The sequence below is a fragment of the Poecilia mexicana genome, unplaced genomic scaffold (genome assembly GCF_051168715.1).
Source record: "Poecilia mexicana isolate PSO_F unplaced genomic scaffold, ASM5116871v1 scaffold_22, whole genome shotgun sequence".
In the NCBI taxonomy this organism is placed as follows: domain Eukaryota; kingdom Metazoa; phylum Chordata; class Actinopteri; order Cyprinodontiformes; family Poeciliidae; genus Poecilia; species Poecilia mexicana.
In genome coordinates, this window is record NW_028263391.1 from 13,588,626 (window position 1) to 13,610,804 (window position 22,179).

The window sequence follows — 22,179 nt, forward strand, 5'->3', positions numbered from 1 at the left end:
ATAAAAACCTTCTGTCTGGTACCCAATGGTGGTTCGTGCATGAATGGAGCTCTGTGCGCGCCCCTCCTTCTGCTGCCCTCAACCAATTAAAATGAGAAAATGAGATCTCGGGGTCCTGGAGAGCTACTTTTCACAACAGCTTGCATGCAAGCTACTCTCCTCATTCTTTGCCCCAAGGAGAAGATGCTGCCACCCCATTGACTGCACATGCATAAAAAGGATAGATAACATGCTCAGGACACAGCTGGCATAAGAATACTTAAAAAAAAAACTCTTTTCATAAAGCTACTCTTCCCTCTAGCAATACCCTGGAGTCCTCACTGCAAAACTTTTGCTTCACTACGGGCATATCATTTCCCAAATGACATTATGCATGTTTCATAACAATAGCCTCCTCACAATCACACACACAAAAAATAAAAAATAAAAATAAAAAATGAAAAAGAGGCAGGCGCAATGATCACCAGATTCTCCCAGGAGTTACTTCAGCTGTAAGATTGGATAAGAAATACTCAAAAGGTTAAGCAAAAATTGGGTTTGCATCATTTGAGAACCAATGATTAACACCCCTCTTAAACATATAAGGGAACAAAATTAAATGCAGCAAACCTACAGATACTTGAGGTTTTCTAGGTCTTCAAACGCTCCCCTGGGAATCCTTCGTATATGATTGTTGTTGAGGAGACTGTGAAAGAAGAACAGGGAGCGAAAGTTAGTTATGGGGGAGACACAACCAGTGTTCCATATGAGGAACGTATCTTGGTAGTTGGAGACAGAGTTTTGTTTTTTCCCGTTGAGGGACAAATCCTTGACGCAGAGCAGGGGTCGACTCCCATGAGGAGCCATTACAGAACTCAACAGAACAAGCTGAAGAAGTCGAAAAAATAAAGAGCAAAATATTTTGTCCAGGAAATGACGCAAACGCTTTTCTGTCTTTACAGTGACTAAATTATATACAAATATTTATATTTTTTTATAGGTTTTGAGGGGTGCATTGTACTACTAGGTTTGGACACATTCACTCAGTGCTGTCTACTTTACATTAAGTGTTAGCTCTGAACAGGCCCACCGAAGCGGAACAGCCCGGGGAACCCTGCAGGTGAGGTGAATCTGCTAAGAGTGGAAAATGGCTGAGCTCCAACAACTTAATCTACTTCCTGCCTTTTCAGGAAAAATAATAAAAATACTATATGGAGCTTTTACAGGATTGTTGCAATGAGGACCTGAGCTGCTGATAAAGATTCTATTTATAACACAAAATAAAATTATTGAAAAATAAAAAGTGATGGAAAGCTTTAAATGTATCTGATAAAGGAGCAGATGTTTTTCTGAAGTTATTTTTACTACTGCTTTTAAGTGTTTAAAGCTTCACCATGACATCGTTCCTGATCTGTCAGTAATGTTGCCTAACAGACCTCTGAGACCTCCCCAACACGGCTGCATTCATACTTAAATTACAATATTCAAGCTGCATTAAATGGGTCACTTCTGAAGGGAAAGCAGCATTATGAATTTTGTTTAGGAGAATCATACACTCAATGCACATCTCGCTTCACTTATGGGTTTCCTCCCCCCGACTTGGATTCCTTTGGTGGAATTTGTACTGAAACCAATTAATAATTTTCATGGTCGAGTGTTTGGGACTAATTTTCTTGAAAATTCGGAGCTGTTCTCTTTAGATTTGAATCAAAGATGTCTCTATCCATCCTTCCTTCTGTTATAAAAAGTCGGCCAGTGTGACATGCTGCCAGACAGCCCACCCCATGAATCTTCTGAAAAAGTCACAAATGTAGAAGTCCAAGGAGAGGCGCCTCAGTGTGGCTGCCTTATGGTGAAATAATGTTCTGGAATTCAGAATTATGGCTACAATGGTGCTAACAGGAACATCCAGATGTTTAGAAATGCAGCTGTAACCTTTGTCATTACTACACTGTGCTACACTAAGATGTTTTTGTGAAGGTTTTTTTTTTCTTTTCTTTTCAGTAATCAAACTCTATGCAGTAATTTAAAGCAAACAGATTTCAGCTGGTTTCTTGGCTTTCTAAGGCTTTTGCACATCCTTTTTGTAAATACTTACGCTGTTGCATTTATTTAATAATTTGCAATACATGTATTTGTATGTGTGGACAACTTTATGCATGGGTTGTGGCTTTGCTTGCTTATGAAATATATTTACTGAGAAAAGAAATGCTGGTGTGTTCAGTACTGGTTTTACCCAAAGTGCACATGAAAAGAAAATTGTTTAAAGTTCACCGTGCATGTTTTGCTTTCTTTTCTCAACCCCTTCAGCAAATATTTAGATAAGGTGGAGCTTATAAAATCACCTGAAAACTGGGAAGATAACTAAAAAATGAAGCATAACAAACCAACATTTCTTATGGATATGAGTGTGCTAAATATGTGTGTTAGTGCAAATTATAAGAGGAAAAAAAAACACACAAATGCAGGTGGAGATCAAAAAAAGAGGAATTCTTTTTAGTAAAATTATATTCTGAACCCAGTTTGTAAAACCACAGAAGAGGAGCTTGGAAATGTCCTTGCCTCTCATAAAGAGACAGGGCGACTTACAGGGTGTTGAGGTTCGTTAATCGCCTGAAGGAGCCTGGTTGTAGATCCTTGATTTTGTTGAATCTCAGGTCTCTGAAAGAAAGAGGAAAAAAAAAAGAGAACGTGTTAATCGTTGAGGATATTTCATTATGTTAGTACGATAAGTGATACCCGATCACTGTCAGGAAAATCCCAAAGTATTACAGGATGCTCAGCTCACAAGTATTTCTTTGTTAGGGCTTTAATCTTCTTGGGGGATTTCAATAACGTTTGCCTTAAAGATAACAAGCACAGGGTTGTTTGCTGCAGTCAGCAGGCTTTAGAATCTGTCTCCTGTTTCTCTCTAATTGAATGAGTCAGCAAAAATAAAAAACAAAGCCGACATATTATGACTTTGCATCTTATCTTTTAGAGACCGAAGTGAAATCACTCTTTATTATATGACATTAGGAGCATAGAAAAAAAACATGTGAACAATGTTTTTTTTTCTTTTAAGGCTTTTTGTGGTACTATTGGCCATTTTTCACAACAGCATGTTAAGGTAAGAGAAAGAATGGATGTTCAGAAAAAGGTTAAAAAAAAATGCATCTTCCCTATTAATTAGTAATTTTACTATATGCAAACTTATGAATTTAAAGAAAGTATAAAAAAATATTTGATCATATTATAGCATTTTATTGAACAGCTTAATTCAAATTCAACCAGAGTTTTTCAATCGGGTTGCAGACTGAACTTTAATTTCTCAGCATTAAACAGACAAAAACAAGAAAGACAAAAACTGTAAGTGTCCCATCATGAACTTTGACATTGGACATATTAACTGAGACCTGTAGAGACTGAAAACGCTCCTGGGTTTGTTGTTTTTTTTGAGGATCAGAATGAACTTGCTGGGACCTTTACGGCTGAAACACTGCAAGCTGTCTTCAGCGTTTTTCACTTGTATATAATGACTGCCTCAGCAGAATGATGAAGTTCTAACATTTTGGACAAAAACAGTTCTGCTTTACATATCAGGGATGCAAACTGGTAATCAAACACATATATAGTGAGACATCTAACCAAAAGTTAGATCACTTTCAAAAGATTAATGTTGTCAATCCTATGCAAAATGAACCAGACCAAAATGTTCAGATGGATCTGAGGAACCGACTACAGTTTCCAGATCTGGGCGTTCTTCTAGAAAGCTCAGTTGACCCTGTAAGAGTTCAGCCTGCCTCCAAGTGCTGACTCTTCACTGTAAACAATCTCTGCCTGGTTCAGAAAGACATAACATACTTTTGCTATCTTGCAAAACTGTCAAGACATCGACGGGATGGAAGGCTTGAGATTAAAATGTTCTAAGTTCTGTAGAAAAAAAATTTTCCTTTTGCTTTTGTGTTTTATGTCTCTGCAAAAAAAATTATTGAAGGTGTTTGTCTCAATGGGTTATTTCAAGTTTCGTGATTCTTCATGTTTTTAGTTAACTTAATAAATAATTATAAAAAAAAGGAAAAACTTATGCAACACTAAGTAACGTTGTTTTGACTTTTCGTGATGAAAGAAAGTATGAGTCTGAGGCTTAACTTTGCTGCTAAATAGCAAAGAGTATACCATCTCCAAGTAGGTAAACCTTAAGAGACAAAGCAGAAAAATATTTAAAATATATTAAAAACAAGTGAAGTGGTCTCACCAGGGCCCTAGGGTTTATTTTTGACCAGTGAGTGTTTCACAAACAACAGAAGATCTTTACAAATCCTAAAGTCTGTATCACAGAGCACCAGGTCAGTTACAGATGCTTCCTCCAATTGTTTGACACGCTTATTGACACAGCTTGGCTGTAGACTTTGGTGGAAGACACACTGTACAATTTAAATCTCCAATATGACACCGTTAGCAACGTCAGCAAACAAGGGTGGTCACACTTTTTTGGAATTAAATTCCCACTTAAATGCTCCTGATTCTAGCGTCATCTTAACCCATTTTAGCTGAAGCTGTCAGGATCACCGTTAGCAGTTTGTTTGTTTGTTTGTTTTTTGGACTTGTACAATCTTTAAAATCAGGAAAGCTTAAACCACTCTGTGAATCAGAAAGAGTCGAGCACATTCAGAGTGAGTTGTCAGAGTGAGATACTCTTAGGGAAGGCTTCTCTGCAAGGTAGCATTGCAGGACGCATTTCGCAGACATGCTGAGGCAGACACTGTCCTGCCTCCTCTGGGCCTGAGGGGTGACGAGCAGGATAAATGAACAAGGTTATGTGCTGATTCAGGCAGCACCTATCGCACATAGCACACATTAAGCGCAACAGACTTTGGGTGAGGTCATGCTTATAATGTTTTTAATGATTTAAAAAAAAAAAAAGACTCGGTTTCACATATTACAGGTGTAAGAGATAATAGCAGGACATTAGGTGGTTAACTGCACTTCAGACTTTTCAGATTGTAGTCAAACAACTCTGTTTCTTTCTGCAGAAGGCTAAACAAGGTCAGGCAGAAAGGACAAGATTGGCTCAGCTGTTGTCTGAAGGGAAGGAAATGCTCAACTGATTAGACTGTCCTGAGAGTCTACAAGCTAAACTGAAAACCGACTCTGGATTATGTGTGGAATGTTTAAGTGGCACAGTGACATTAAGGTGCCTTGGTCTTAGATTTTGTAAAGGAAAATGAAAATCTGCATTCGTGTTAAATGTTGATCACTATAAAATACATTCTAAGGACAATTTGTCTTAGCTAAAGCCATGTTAACTCTCTTCGTGCAAGCATGCAAAAAAAAAAAAGGTTAATTCCACGTTTCAGTGACTAAAGATTATCCACTATTATGGCAGTCTGTCATCTTACTTAGTCTTTGTTTAGGAACAACTGGAAATTAGAGAGGAAATGACTCACCTCATAGCCAGCAAAAACATAGAATAACTATGTCAGGGACATTTAGCAAGCAAAATATTTTAAACTCATTCAGCAAATTAAGTGGCCAGGGAATGCCGTAGTGTTGTTTTAGAAAATTCCAACAATTTCATTAGATTTGTTGTGGAACTCATTAAGGAAGTATGTTAACCCACAGTAACAAGGTTTGACAGCAAGAAAACCAGAGGGAAGTTTAAAAAAATTAATGCTAACAACCCTGTGAAAGGGTTGACGGAGCCGTTCTGGCTTTGCCTAAACACATGGCTGGAAAATGAACAGCCTACCAGGCTCAGTTACCCACACAGGAAGATAGACCCATAATTCAGGCTGATAAAAACAAAGCCTGAAGTTAAACTCCCCCGTATGGTTTTTCACTAAACTTTGACATTTTTCAAAAGAAGTGATTTTGTTTACTTGGGATTTTGACACAAACTTAGTTCATGACTGTGAATTGTTTGGGTGATACAGTGATTATATGCTGTTTGCCATAGATTTTTCCTGTCAATATTACACTTTTTTTTTTTTTTTTACTTGAAGTGGCAAAGCTGTCTGTCCATCCATCCGTCTGTCCATGTTAGTGCTGTATTTTTATTTTTTTTTTACCAAAACCACTGTCTCCTAAAGTTATTCCCCAAGGCCTAGTGCCTTACTTGCCTCAAGTGTCTCTTTTAATTCATTAAGAGAAACATTTAAAACATGATCCATTAATTTACTCGCAAACTTTATGACATATTAAGGATGTAAATCAGCCATTTGATTCAGATGTGCTGGAGACGCATCTAAACAGCTGAGGGTCCTGATGACCTGTGTTGAGAAACCTAGAATTCTGTTAAAATGTTCAAAACCAACAATCTTTTGATGGAAGATGGTACACTAATACATGACAGTAGAAAAGGACCAAACTTTATGATGTTAATCAGCTTATTCTCAAGCCAAGTCTATACAGCTGATTAGTAATCTGACTACTGCCCCAATAAACTTACTTTTACACCAAACAGATACACAAAAGCCCCGTTTACACAGAGCTGCTCCTCAATTAATAAACTCTAACATTTTTGTTGTGATCCAGCTGATATTTTTTTTTTGTTGTTGTTGTTGTTTCACACTGAGCACTTAGTTCATCGGCGATGGACACGGGTTACTGTTTACTATGAGGTGGAAGTTAGTGAGGTCTAAGCTAAGGGTCAAAAGCGCATGTGTGTTTGACGACATATTAAAGTCACAGCACCATATAGCAGTCCGGCACGATAACCAAAGCTGAAAATTTCCAGGCAGCGATCTCGTGTAAACGTAGCCAAAGAGTATGACAATGCTTTTGGTTTTGTTTAAGATCTTACGTGAAGAAGAAAAATGACCTGTCTATGAAGACATGGCTTTAAGAGGTGGACCAGGAGTTACATGAAGTTTTTCTAGATGAGTGTTAAACGAGAATGGTCATCATCACCCAATAAAAATCCAAAAGTTGCCAAAATGACACTGTCACTGTTTCTTGTAAAGAGTTTATGAATTTACCTATGGTTTTTATGCTGTTGTCATGGCTGTCTTGTCTGTCTCTCAGGTCTCTCGTCAATAAGACAACGAGTCTCAAGAGATTTTCCTGCATAAACAAAGGATTATATATTGTGTGTAATCATTTCCAGCTCAAACGATGGAATGGTTACAGACTGAAGTAAGTGATTCCTCATAATGCTTGAACAACAGCACAACAGCAAGAAGTCAGGAGATCCGCAGAACCCAGTGAACCCCTAAGCTGGCAGCAGCAGCCGATTCAGAGTTGTGCTGTAGTAATGCAAACTGTTGAAGTGGAAGACCTACTTTCAGCCACTGAGAATCTGCCAAATTCCCCTCATAATGGAGTGACTGATCAACAGGATGATCCACCACGTCAAAAAACAGAGGGGTGATGAGCAAGGATCTTGACCTTTTGTTTAGAAGCAGAATACTCAAACTATTCATCCATCCATACATCTATGGATACATTGTCAACAGATGCTTATCCTTGCAGGGTCTTGTAGGGTCTGGTGTCTATGTCCAGCAGTCATCACAGACAAACCCAATATTCCTGGTAATGCTCAGAAAGCTGAGCAGCAAGCTGCTGATTTCTAAATAAAAACAGCTTACTGCTGTTAAGGATTCAGTGCAGAAAGCACTGCTTCTTGAGAACTAATATATTTAGCATTGAAAAATAAATAATCTTACAATAGGCAATGAGAAATAAAACTAATGCAGCATAAATGATTCAACTCCCAAGCTCCTGTAGACTGAGTGACAAAAAGTCTTTCTCAGAACTCCCCAGCTGCTCTGCTTTAGCAATTCGTGGGAGTAAGGCCAATGGAGCTCCCATCAACAACTGTCTTGGGTCCTATTTCTGTGTGCAAATGAGTAAAGCTTTGGGGATTTCTGCCCTTGCATTCCATAAAGCTGCAGAGACTGACCTCCTCACACAACCTGACTGCAGCAAATTCCAACAGCACAGACACCACCGACTCTTCCTGATTCACCCTGTCTGTCTCTCAGGAACACCAGGCCAACATTTAGGGTAAATTAGTGGAAATGAATGGTTGACCTGAACTAATGGAGCATTAGTACTTAATCCATATTTAAACTCCTGGTGTAGAGTAGAATCCTCAAGGTGCAATAACATTGAGTATAAATGGTTTCTTTGAATCATATTTATATATATATATATATATATATATACACATATGTACACACATATATAGTCATTGAAGCAAAAGTATTAAAATAAGAACATGTTAAATCTGACACATCCATTTGTTTTTCTGATGTTTATAGGGTAACACAAGTATGACTTGTGGGTATTTGCTGACGAGCTAGTTAGTCTGTGAAACCAGGCTGTAATAGTCTTTTTTACAGGCAATTAACGTGTGCCCATTTTAAAATGTTTATTTTTTTCAAGTAGTTCGTGACATGCTCTCCTGTGGTGTAGGCAGACAACTATTGAAGGCTTTTTCTTAAGTCGGCCATAAACAGAGTGCTGGATACTGGCTAGAAAAAGGAGACTGTGGCCCAGTGACAAACAATATATACTTTTTTTTTTTCTGATTCTGGTTATTTACTCATCACATTTTTGAATATGCAAACACAAACGTTCCGCAAACTGCGCTCTGTCACTGGTTACTATCAATTCCCAAATTATAACAAAAGGCAGGTTATTTATATAAATCTTGGCTAGGATGCCTATGGCATCATAGCTCAGTAGTCTTCAATTTGTCCCTTTTAGAGTGCCATGAGAAAAATCCGATTCACAATGTGCACAGTGCATGAGTTCACAAAAAAGAACTCCAGATCTTTTCAAGCCTACCATTTCCAAGATGCAAATCAAGTGACAGAAAGGGTTCAAAGCATACGCTGACAAAAACAATCTACCGAACCTTGCCTGAACTGTTAACAAATCTGTGAGAAGGAATACACCGGGGTCATTACAGCATTACAGAGAGGGAACGTAATATTCTGTCGCCCCTCAAACAGACAGTCCAAAGAGAAAACAGCTGAATCATTATGATGTAGGCCCGAAGTAATGCAAAGGGTGGAGGAGGGGGACTTTAAACGAGCTCTTGGCACAAAACATATTCATTGTTTTTAATGTTTTTGTGCTACAGGACAATGAAACACTGAGTTTTAAGAGTTTAACATGCGTAACGGAAAAGATGCAAAAACCTAATAACGGAGCTAAATTATCTTGACGCTATAATCTAGCACCCAAAGAGTGAAATACTTTATGTTTAACAGTGAAGGAAAATAACGACCATCTTTAGTTTTCTCCGAGAATCTCCACAACGGCGTCCCGTTTGTCGGAAAAGTTAAAACAGTCCTGATCTTTTCTGAGAACATCCCAGGTCAAGTGTCACTGTAGCACAAAAGTTTGAAAGAACATAAAGCCGCAGGATTTCAGACAGTGCATTTTCACTTTGACTACAAGCGTCAAACACACAGCTTTGTAATGTGATTCCATAAATTGCAGCACACAAAGAGGCTTCCTCGCAGTCTCACCCAGGAGAACTGCAGTTTTCCGGGAAGCTCAAGGAACATTTCAAATGGCAGACTAAAAGAAGTCACGTCCTGACATGACGGCCCAGCGAAGTGGAGAGAAGAGTGGGGGGAGCAACAAGTGGCTGCAGCTTCAAAGCCCACAGACATAAAAGCTGGTGGGAAACCAGTTTGCTCTCCTGTCCTGATCATCCCTGTAAAATACAGACCCTTCCTGTCGTAGGACTTTCATCCTCCCTTTGAGGGGAATCCGGGCAAAGCTGTGTCCACGGCTGTGGGTTGACCACAGATATTAGAGGACAGAACTTATTCTGAGTGTGTGGCAAGGGTAACTTGTCCATTTGCTGCCATAGAATGTGGCTATTTATAGGGCCACGTTTTTATAGACTGCATTCTGGAGACTTCAGACTGGCACATATCTGGAGGGATTGGCCAGATGTTGAGCTTTGTGTCCAGACAGTCTGTGAAAGGAAACTGTTTAGCACACTCGTGACAAGGAGGAGCCATTCACAAGTGCTTGCTGAGGTAGAAGAATTTCCTTCCTTTCATCTGAAAAGGTCAAACTCAGACAACCAAACTAATCCAGGCTCTATGTCTACACGTTCGCCACATATTCATGCTGGAAATTTTGTCCAGTAAGTAACGCCGTATAACAATTGCTAATGAAATCATATGTGCATGAGTGAAATGCTATTGGCTTATGCTGAGCTCAGTTGAAGAACCTTATTTTGCAGCTCTGATCCTCCTTCATGAACTCCAACAAGCAGGTGAAAACATCTTGAGATGTTTTTTTTTATTAACCTCTGTTCTAAGATCCCCACATGCCTTTTCTACGTGGTAAATGTTTGTGTTAGGACCCACCTTACCGCAATTCTTTATAAATCAATGTGGAAGAATACCAGAAGTCCCCAGGCTCAATCGGTTTATCCGGTGGTGGTTTCCCGTTAGTTAGTGGAGTGAAGGAAGGGGTGAGGTGGGGGGAAAAAAACGCTACTTACAGAATGGTTGTCTGCGGAGACACAGCCGGCACGGCTTCCAGGTTCAAATGCATACATCTCACCGTGGTTCGGAAACACAAGCAGCGGCTCGGACAGCAAAGCGCAGACTGCGGTCCGCAGACGAGAAGCGCGAGAAGCGCCAGCAGGCGACGCGGAGAACAGAGCTGGCCTGCCCGGATCGCCATTTCCAGCAGTGAGAGCCGAGCAGAGAGCTGAGAGCGCCAGCTGCCCCGCTCCAACACACACACACACACACACCCACGCTCTGTCGCTCGCAGACACACACACACTCACACACACACTGTGGGAGAGGCGGACTCGCGCGCGCACACACTGAGACACGCAGCAAGTGGGGCAGGGTTACAGTCCTGACAAAGTCCACCCGAAAGCGGAACGGAAAAAAATGTAGATTGCTGAAGTTAATTCATATTAGCTTTCTATCTATCTATCTATCTATCTATCTATCTATCTATCTATCTATCTATCTATCTATCTATCTATCTATCTATCTATCTATCTATCTATCTATCTATCTATCTATCCATCCATCCATCCATCCATCCATCCATCCATCCATCCATCCATCCATCCATCGTGGCGGAGTCCCGACACTGGCGTAAAAACATAAGTCAACTTTGATGAATCACATTTTATGGAAAGTTGACTTCCACTTCACTGCAGCAGAGCAGTAGAATAAATATGTCAGTTTTTAAACCTGTCTGATAACACAAAGTTGGCTAAAAGGAGCACGTGCCCCAATCTAGAAAAAAACAAATACATAAATAAACTTGATAATAAACTTATCAATCATTCTTAAAAAAAAAAAAAAAAGTGTTACATAAGCTCTGAGATTCTGGAGAACCATCATTGACTGTTCCAAAATGTGAAACGGTGGTGAACTTTCACAGCTGTGGCTGGCTTACCAAAAGTACTCCAAGAGTCATTTGATGACTTGCACAGGAGGTCATAAAAGAACTCAGAACCACATCTAAAGCTCTGTCAGCGTCACTTGCCTTGGTTTAGATAAAAGTTCACAATTCAACAATAAGAGTGTGGACAAAATGGGAACCATAGGAACATTCCAAAAACCACAAACATTTAACCTAAAAACCTGCAGTAATTAATGGACTCTTTCACTACGTAGAAAAAAATCTTGAAGGACAATTTGTCATCAATTCGCTACCTTTACATTAGGCACTCTTGGGTTATCTTGGACAATGATCTGAAGCACAAAAACACGAAGGTTTGGGGCAGTGGTTATGTGCACTTTACGTCAATTGGGTTGCCATGAGATAACCTTGAATAAGTTGTTCAAGCTTCAAAACCTCCGTTGTGGCTGAACTAAACCAGCTCTGTAAGAGAAGTGTGGTATAACACATATTACTCGTTTACACAAACACTTAATGGCAGTTGTTGCCACTAAGGCTGCAAGAAGAAACCAAACCAAGCGCATCAAGCTGCTGACTTAACAGCAGTTCCTCCTCCAGAACATGTGGTGGTAATGAACATTTCTGACTTCTAACTCAAAGAGGCATTTGTTCAATTAAATTAAATTAACACAACTTTCTAACTCCAAAGGACAATAAAATATAAATGAGGTCTCATAATTGGTCAACACTTTAAAAAGAGAAGGAAGCAGCGGACCTTTCCTTGCTTCTTTGCGTCACAGACTTCATGTTTTCAAAGTTTGGACTTGCTGCCATCTGCTGGAAGACATGAAAATAACATCTTCCAGCAGAAGCATAGGTCTTAGCCAAATATCTCTGCTATAATATTTTGGGCCTGATCTACAAAGATTCCAAATGTGGAGCGCAAAAATGCAACATAGATCTCGCACGCAATCTGCAAAACTTGTGAGTGTAATTGATTGTTATCTGTACAATTTTGCGGAACATTAAGCAGATAAATCCAATCTGCATCATTGTTTCTCCATACCACAACACACTGTTATGTCTTGATGCATTTCAAATGTGCTAAATGTAGAAGTCAAAACAGCTCCAGCAATCTGGCTCTGGTTCAGTAACTTGCATTGCAGGTCATTACATTTGCATATCCTCCTCTCAGAATTTTGCATCCTGACTATAAGCACGTGTATTTGCATATCCATCAAGATAGGCACTTCAAGTTTTTTGTGCCAGCTGTTCTCCTCACCTCGCTGATGCAATCCTGTTTGCGTGTTGTTTGTAGATCGGATTTTGCACGTGATATCGAGTTTGCACCTGTTTTTGTGCACGCAAACCTTTAACAATCAGGCCCTTTGAGTACACATAACATAACATCTAACTTATAAATAATTTTAAATATACTGTCGTAATTTTCAAGGACATTAAAGGAGTAGGTGTGTAGGGTTAGTGTACCGACTCAGTGTGGCTTTAACCACCTCCGCTCACTCTTCACTTTAAAAAACCAAAATGCTCCCAGGTTAAGTTCATTAGTTGATCTTCGGTCAACTTTTGTCTCAAACTGGAGTCACGCATCCTCTTTGTTGTTGTTTTGGTGTTTTATGGGTCAGAGGCAGTTGTATATGTTGTTGTTGGCAAGCCAAGCTGTCATTATCAGCTTTTCCTACTAACAATACATTTCCATTCGCTATTGTTTCAGCTTCCTTTTGTTGACGGACTACAGGCACTGCACTGATTAGCGTCGGCTTTGTTTGAGCTCCTCATGGTTTCAGCATAAGCCCTGAAACAAAATTTATGACTGCTCTTTGTTGCCAATTAAATAGAGAAGCCCTGTGCTATTTAGGCAGCAGGAAGTCAACTTTCCTGGCTTAATAGTCAACAGTGCATCCGAAACCAAATGAGCTGTTGTCTACATCACTGCCCATCTCTTCCCTGTTCTGTCAGAGGTGACATTTATTTTTTTTAGCTAATTGGGTATAAAACACCAATTGCTTCATTAGTTCAAATCATGCTGCTACCTAATCAAAGAGGGTCTAGCAGCAGTACAGAAAATTGAGACAATAGTTCAGCTCAACCTTCTGGCAGGTACTTTATATGGTAACAAAAGAAACAAAGAAACAAGTCCAGAAATATGACATCTACAAAACCCAACTCAACAAAATACGTAAAATATTACACCCACAAAATGTTTCCTGTGATGAGCTGGCATCCTGTTCAGGGTGTACTCCATTTTTCACACAGTGATAAATGAAGATATTGTAATATAAATCAATTTGTGATTTATATTACAGGTTTAAATTGTGATCTATGTCTTTTTTTTACACTTTTATACTTGTTGAGCTAATCATATTTGGTCAAATCGATTAGTCTCTATGCCTTAAACACAGGAGGGTGATAATTACAGACGAGGAGTTCCAGTTTCACACTTTAACATATCAAAAACTAACAAAAATTGATTTCTGCTTGCTTTCCAGTTTTTTATAGGAGATAGGCACCAGCACCTCCCGACCCCACTAAGGGACAAGGGTGTAAAGAAAATGGATGGATGGATGATATTCCATCTGCCTTCAGCTGGGGGCATAATTAATTAAAACTTGCAAAATGGTGGCATCTAGTGGTAAATAAGCAGATTGTAGCTAAACCGAGTGCCCTTCTCACTGAAGCTTTGACTGCACTGAAGAAAAAATGACAGATTAATAGGATGTGATTCATTTTAATTCATCCAATAGATCCAGCTAATGTTTATCTCTGTAGATAGATTTAACTGGACATCACTGAAGACAGGTGGACATGAGTGATGTGGAATGGAGTACACATCACTCACAAATGTTCGTGAGTGAACCACCATTTGAACCCCATATTCAAATGGAAAAAAAAAAAAAAAAAAAAAGATTTTTCAAAGTTTTCATTTATTTTGCGTGTTTTTTGCTATGAGAGTTTTATTAAAAAGATTTTTTTTTTTTTTAAATCCCCATTTTAATTTTGGCACATATCCTTCTCAACTCTACTGAAAAAGAAAATCAGTGAAGGAAAAGAAGAGGAAAAATTAAAACATGCAACAACCCGAATGTGTAAGCAAACACGATAATACTAATACTTTAAAAAAAGCAGTTCATCATTTGAAAATGTAATTCATTCTTCTTTGATGGCAGTCCTGTCAGCATCCCACATCTCAACGTGGACGCCGCCCGCTCTAATCAGATGTTCTTTAAGTCTACCAGGTGAAACACTCTTTTTTGTCCACAGTGTTTTTAAAGTGATTTCACACATTTTCTGTCATCTGTAAGTTTGGCTAGGCCGTCACACAGCTTTGATTTTCTTCTGGTGAAGTGAATTATGCTTAGATGTACTGAACTGATGAGAAATGAAGCTGCTATTAGCTTTTGTTCTGAGACCGTAGTGAGAATACCGGACACATTGTTGTTGTCTGCACTCAAACACAGCCAGTTCTTGTCAGAAACTCTGCTGGCTTCCCTTCAGAAATGTCGCTGGCCTCTATGCTGTCTTTACTCAATTTTGGAGAAATGTCCAGCTTATCGATGTCGATTTAACATATTTTCTCCAAATATAATTAGCTCTGTGCCATTGTATATGTATAGAACACAGTGGGATTTTTTTAAAATCACTTTCTCCTGACTTTCATGCACATTAAGCACAGTAAGATCCTTTTACTCATTTATAAACCTTCTTCAAATTACAGCAGTTCCATTCAAATGATCAAACATCTACTGGAATAGCTGAATTTTACACCAGGTTCATCCAATTCACTATAACTCAACACATTTTATCAAAAAGTCAAAAACAGTATTTGTGGTGTGCATACCTGCACAACCACAGGACGCTCTTAAAATGACTTGTCACAATGAAGACGCAAAGGAAAGTATTTTACAGGCCTCTGGCAACACATTTTTTTTTCTTTATTCTGAGTAAGATGTGTCAACATCCAGCATGACAAAAATTGTACAAAGTTCACAATTTATAAATGAAATATCACAGCAACTTGTGATCTCACACATTTATAGCAAAATTAAAATGTCAACAAATCCATGCTGTGTAGTACAAAAATAAATCAAACTTCAGTTCCACAGAGAGAGCACAATAGTTTATACAAAATCCTGTCTTTGTTAATGGCGACTGAACTCAACCTCAAAATGAACCGGCTTGAAGAAAGTAATAAACTCTAAAGAATTCACAATAATTTATATGAAAATTCAGCATTCTAAATAAGTGACAAACCTCTTTGTGTGTCCCTATAGATAGTCACAGATAACTCTTTTCAGATTTATTATTTATGCACCAACGTCTGATGAGCAGCTGGCTTGTGCTTTAAAAGTCCCTCTGTCCGTTTTTCACCGTTAATGAGAATTAATTCAAAAACTGGTACTAGCTATAACTCTACTGAAGCATTACTATATTGGCAAAAGCTGCAGACACGATGCTGTGGAGAAAAAGGCGTATGCAGTCATGGGCGATGGGTAGTAGAGTCCTGAGCGAGGACCCGTAAAGTACAATAGATGAGATTCAATCCAGGTGAACCACAAGCACCTTGTTGCATTAGCTCTCGAAAAGGCAAATTCTGAACATGATCGCTAACAACTACGGTGACGGAATGGGAGGGCTGCCTACTTTTAGTCTGTGAAGGTCTCCAAGCTTTCACCTCCTCTTGCTTTTTTTTTTGTTTTTCTTTTTCAAACCTTGAACTGATTGACTATTTAATTCTTTGTACAGTGATTAGATATAAAGTGCTGCTGGGGAGGGGGGGAGGAGGGAGATAACTTCATCTTCCTAAAACGTAGCAAAGAAATGAAAGAATTTTAATGTTTTTACAATTGATAACAGCCTAAAATATAACTGCTAAGGTTATAATCCTTCTGTTCAGATTTCAGAGTCCCTGTTCCTTCTCTCTTTTTTTTTTTTTTTTGTTTTTTTTTTTTTTTTGCTCTCAGTGGTAGGAAATCCACACCTGCAGTGGCTCCAAGTGGTTGGTTGCTCCAATCGTGTGCCGAAGAGGTCACCTGGAAAAATTGCACGGCGCCATATGTAAGGATAATATTTTCAAGGAGAAGTGCAAATAGTCTTACTGGCACATAAGTGGGGACAGCGACCCTGTAAGTCCCGCTCTCTATAAATACTCTCTACAAAACCTTTTCTCCTCTGGCTCTCGGGTAACTGCGTTTAGCTTCTGTAAGAACATCAAAACATGGAAACGAAGGTGTCCCTGTGCAAAGTCGTACAGAAAAAAATAAAAATAAAATAAGTTCAACTCATATACTTTTTGCTCCTAAAACTCAATGTCCAGGTTCCCTCCTCTTTTTTTTTTTAAAAAGACATTTTGTATTAAAAGATTTGTATAAAAATCAATATTTTACATAGGCTATATTAAAAAGATTCATGTTACCCCGCTATGCTTATAAACAAGAGATTGCATATACCCAACCTTTTTTTCCCTCTTTTGCAGATTGCATCGCATATACCTCTTTTTAAACAAATGATTTTGTTTTTTTTTTAAATCTTTTAAATATTGCTGAGACATTTCATGATCCTAGCAACATACCACTGATCAGATTTGATTCTTAAAAAAAAGGCTAAAATCTTGCCTCTAAAGGTCATCATTGTCTTTTACACATCTTTTCTACCTCAAACTAATTTAGGAATGAGCATGAGAACATGCAAAATTGGCTCTGCTAGATACAGTAATGAGGGGAGGGGATTTCCACCATCGGGTTTCCGTGTAATGATGTTTACAATATAACTTCATACATTCATACAGACATCAGGTAATTCTCTTTCCCAGAATTCATTTACAGCACCGATTAAAAATGGCCCCACCTACAGTGACACATCTTTACTCTTCGTCATAACAAAGCACAAATGATTCTCAAGCATTGTTTAGAAAATAAAGCAATTCGCAAACCAGTTCTTGCTATCTGACAATCTACACGCAGGAAGAAGAAGATAAAGAAGGAGTGGGGTTGGTGGTGGTGGTGGGTGGGAATCATCTCAGTTCATTAAGTCCAGAATCATCCACTGGAAATAAAAAGCTTCTTCCTTGCTTGTAGTTTTTTCTTGTTTCTCGTCGTTACTCTTTTTTTTTTTTTTTTTTTTTTTTGTTTAGTCTGAAATGCTTTGTTTTCTCGAGCAATAAAAAGAACCTCTGTTTTCGTTAGCTTACTGTTCAGAAATATACACTAAAAATGTGCATACATGAGCAGCTAGAAACATTACATGACACTATGTCAGCTCATATGAAAACGTACAAAATGTAAATGTCCTCAAAAACTATTTTGCGATTTACTCCTTTATGCTCTTCCTCAAAAGCAAGACTCAAAAACAAAAAAAAAAAAAAAAAGAGAGAGAAAAAAGAAATTATCTCGAGGTCTTTTTAAGCGTAATACCTCTGGTTTTTTTTTCTTTTTCTTTTTTTCTCCAAAGAACAGAATTCAGAATATATATATAACACTATATCAAATTACTGCACTGAACCGAGGAGGTCAAACCGTCACTGCCTGTCTCTCTTTCTGTTGCGGAGAACCAACGTGTCCCTTTGCTGAGACGTTACACTTGAATCCCTTGAACTGCTTGCTTGATGTTTTCCAGCAAAGCTTTATTTTCCGCACTCTGGTACTGGTCTTGGTTTGTGTAGATATCCGTGAGAGTGGTGACGTAGGCGTCAAAGTTCTGCTCACTTAATGACTCCTGCATGACCAAACACACACACAAAAAAAATGGTTAGTGACTCTAAAGGTTTTGTCGGATTTTTTTTTTTTTTTTAAAACACCCCTTTTTGCAGTTCTAGGGTTTTACGAACCAGAATATTGTGGCGTTTACCAGGTTTGACAGTCATACTTTGCTTTATCACTTAAGATCCAACGAAAATGTTTTAAAGTCTGCCGTTCTAGCGTGACAAAATGTGAAAATGCTCATGGACTACGAATACATTTTCATGTGTTCTTGGTTTTTCTGTTTAAGAGAAAGATACAAAGTAGCACATTCAATTTCACAACAGGAAAAAGCTTCTTACACGGCCACACGAGAGACTTACTTGCTGGTGCATCTGTAAGCAGCTGTTATTCCTCAGAGGAAGCTCTTTTTCTGTCAGGGGTTTCTGCAGGCAGTCAAGAAAGAGAGATTTCTTTAAGCAGGACAAGTTCAAACAAGATGCTATTCCTAAAATTAAACACTAGATGGCAGTATCTATTAACCAGCCAAATGCTATAAGATACAAAAAAATTAAAAAAAATGTAACTTGAACATAGACAGAAAGCCGTGCGAGAAATCAGGACAAAGCCTTACAGTGATTTAAGGGAGATTAAAAATATTTTTTTTACTTCTTTCATCTGCACACCTCCAGAGATCTAAAAGCAACATAAAATAAGAAAAGCGGCTGGCACATTTCAAACAGCGTTTGAATCTGCACTTTGTCAGTGATAGATCTATTACGCAAGAGATGATCATAAAAAGAATGGCAGCGTAAGGGACAAAGCGGGACGAAATTGTCTGTGATTGCTTTAAAAACTCTGCAACAAAATGAGCAACAAAAAAAAAATCGAACGAAAGGGAACAGAATAAGGTGTCAAAGGAGATGGAAAAGTTGGGATCATATCTTTCAGAAACATCTTTGGCGTGAAATTAAATGACTGCAAAGGCAGATTCTAAGAATTCAACCCGCTACAATAACAGTCCTTTAATCATAGCTCCCCTGTAAACGTAAACAAAACCTCAACATATTGTTTTGTTTATGCTGAATTTCAGTTCTCACAGTTGCTGCAACTCATTTCACAACTCCCCCTCAGCCTTTGGGAAGACAAGCGATGCTCCACACATTAGAGTAAGCATGCACAGAAAGCCGTGGGCAAATGTACCACAGATAAACGCTATGGTTCACTACGTTCTGTGACTTTCTGGCTCGCCCGTTTCCTGGTGGCCCTTACCATATGAGGGAGCTGGACATTAGCTAAACTGTTAATCAGTGAGTGGCTGAGGTTGGCCAGCTCATGCAGCAGAGATTCATTTTGCTGTTCAATCACCTTGTTTTCCTCCTCTATGCACTTCAAGCTGGTCTCCATTGTTGTGATCTGCAGAGAGGAGGGTGCGTTACATGTTTCCACTTGCCGATTAAAAAAAAAACAAAGACGACTTCGACGTGGAAGACGGGTGCTGGGCGGGTGACTCACCTGTGTTCTGAGTTTGATCATGTCGGCCTCCACTTGTGAATTCGATTCACTTAAATCTTTGATTTCATCGTCCAGCTGCTTGATCTCTTCGTCATGATCCAGCCCTGGAGACGATAAGCGGCATTAATCCCAACCTTATCGTCAGATTTTAAAATCTTTACAAATGACAAATGTGGTTAAGTTTTTTGGGGGGGAGGTGTTTTTTGACAAGTGTGTGACGCAACTGGATGATAACGTCATAGCGTCTCTCAAATCTGCACGATTTCTTTCAACCTGTTCCTCCAGATTGGAGCCATTCGAATTATTACCCCATGAGTGGCCGTTCATTTGCTGCCCCCCCCCCCACCCTCACCCTACACACACCCCTCACCCTACACACACACACACACACACGCACACACACACACACCACTCTGATTGGTTTATTATCTGTAATTGGAACTCCGCTCTGTAAACCCTTCCATGTTCCTTGTTCCTGATTGGCTGCATTGTGTGGCTGAGCTTACCGTTGCTGGCACGTTGGTGCTTTATTGTTAGCATTTCCACTCCCGAGAGCCTGGCTTTCCTCATGGCGGAGGTGGCGCGTGGACAACCCGACAGACTGCAGGCGGCAACCAGAAGGAAGCTTTGTTTCATATGTTGTTCCACGTCAAAATACACTGAAAATTGTTCATGTAGACTGCCTTGTATTGTACTTTACATGAATTTAAAGAGAAATTTGTCATTGGCGCTTGGAAAACCAGCAACTTTTTAAATAGAAGAGTTTTGTTCTCAAAGTAAAATAATAATAATAATAATAATAATGTTTGTTGTATATACTTCTATTTTTTTATCTTCACCTGTATTGTTTCTTAGTTGGTTATAAGTAGAGTGAAAATGTTCAAGACTATAATTTTGATGATTATGTTTGCAGTGAATGAAAAAAAAAAAAAAAATAAATATATATATATATATACAGGTGCTAGTCATAAAATTAGAATATTGTGATAAAGTTCATTATTTTCCATAATGTCATGATAAAAATTAAATTGTCATATATTTTAGATTCATTGCACACCAACTGAAATATTTCAGGTCTTTTATTGTTTTAATTTTGATGATTTTGGCAAACAGCTCATGAAAACCCAAAATCCCTGTCTCAAAAAATTAGAATATTATGAAAAGGTTCTCTGAACGAGCAATAAAAATAATCATCTGAATCAACAAAGTAACTCTAAACACCTGAAAAAGATTCCTGAGGCCTTTAAAAACTCCCAACCTGGTTCATTACTCAAAACCGCAGTCATGGGTCAGACTGCTGACCTGACTGCTCTCCAGAAGGCCATCACTGACATCCTCAAGCAAGAGGGTGAGAAACAGAAAGAAATTTCTGAACGAATCGGCTGTTTGCAGAGTGTTATATCAAGGCACCTCAGTGGGAAGACAGTAGGAAGGAAAAAGTGTGGCAGAAAACGCTACACAACGAGAAGAGGTGACCGGACCCTGAGGAAGATTGTGGAGAAGGGCCGATTCCAGACCAAATTAAATTTTCATCTCCATAAAACTTTTCAGCAGATGGAAGCACGAAGTGCTCCAAAATCTTCTGATAGCTGCTGCATTGATCCTGCCCTTGATAAAACCCAGTGGACCAACACCAGCAGCTGACATGGCTCCACAGACCATCACTGACTGTGGGTACTTGACACTGGACTTCTGGCATTTTGGCATTTCCTTCTCCCCAGTCTTCCTCCAGAGTCTGGCACTTTGATTTCCGAATGACATGCAAAGTTTGCTTTCATCCGAAAAAAGTACTTTGGACCACTGAACAACAGTGGTCCAAAGTGCTGCTTCTCTGTAGCCCAGGTCAGGCGCTTCTGCCGCTGTTTCTGGTTCAAAAGTGGCTTGACCTTTGACCTGGGGAATGCGGCACCTGTAGCCCATTTCCTGCACACGCCTGTGCACAGTGGCTCTGGATGTTTCTACTCCAGACTCAGTCCACTGCTTCCCCCAAGGTCTGGAATCGGCCCTTCTCCACAATCTTCCTCAGGGTCCGGTCACCTCTTCTCGTTGTGTAGCGTTTTCTGCCACACTTTTTCCTTCCTACTGTCTTCCCACTGAGGTGCCTTGATATAACACTCTGCAAACAGCCGATTCGTTCAGAAATTTCTTTCTGTTTCTCACCCTCTTGCTTGAGGATGTCAGTGATGGCCTTCTGGAGAGCAGTCAGGTCAGCAGTCTGACCCATGACTGCGGTTTTGAGTAATGAACCAGGCTGGGAGTTTTTAAAGGCCTCAGGAATCTTTTTCAGGTGTTTAGAGTTACTTTGTTGATTCAGATGATTATTTTTATTGCTCGTTCAGAGAACCTTTTCATAATATTCTAATTTTTTGAGACAGGGATTTTGGGTTTTCATGAGCTGTTTGCCAAAATCATCAAAATTAAAACAATAAAAGACCTGAAATATTTCAGTTGGTGTGCAATGAATCTAAAATATATGACAATTTAATTTTTATCATGACATTATGGAAAATAATGAACTTTATCACAATATTCTAATTTTATGACCAGCACCTGTATATATATATATATATATATATATATATATAAATTCTGCATCTGGAAAATGACCTAAAAACAGGAAATGTTTGATCACATATTATGCTTGACATTGAAAAAGATTAAAACTGTC

General features: G+C 38.9%; 2 protein-coding genes across 2 annotated transcripts in view; both read right to left on the minus strand.

The window, feature by feature from the left end:
* Nucleotides 1-11,810, minus strand: part of pxdn (peroxidasin) — a 45,521-nt gene extending 33,711 nt beyond the window's left edge. The window contains exons 1-3 of the mRNA XM_015005787.2: nucleotides 10,436-11,810; nucleotides 2,569-2,640; nucleotides 614-685 (exon numbers count right to left, since the gene is read on the minus strand). Coding sequence (XP_014861273.2) covers nucleotides 614-685; nucleotides 2,569-2,640; nucleotides 10,436-10,620 — 329 coding nt within the window. The 5' untranslated portion in view covers nucleotides 10,621-11,810. The remainder of the gene's footprint in view (nucleotides 1-613; nucleotides 686-2,568; nucleotides 2,641-10,435) is intronic.
* Nucleotides 11,811-17,455: 5,645 nt separating this feature from the next.
* myt1lb (myelin transcription factor 1-like, b) overlaps nucleotides 17,456-22,179 on the minus strand; it is a 40,699-nt gene continuing 35,975 nt past the window's right edge. The window contains 4 exon segments of the mRNA XM_088002839.1: nucleotides 17,456-18,033; nucleotides 18,380-18,442; nucleotides 19,269-19,615; nucleotides 20,018-20,112. Coding sequence (XP_087858965.1) covers nucleotides 17,893-18,033; nucleotides 18,380-18,442; nucleotides 19,269-19,615; nucleotides 20,018-20,112 — 646 coding nt within the window. The 3' untranslated portion in view covers nucleotides 17,456-17,892.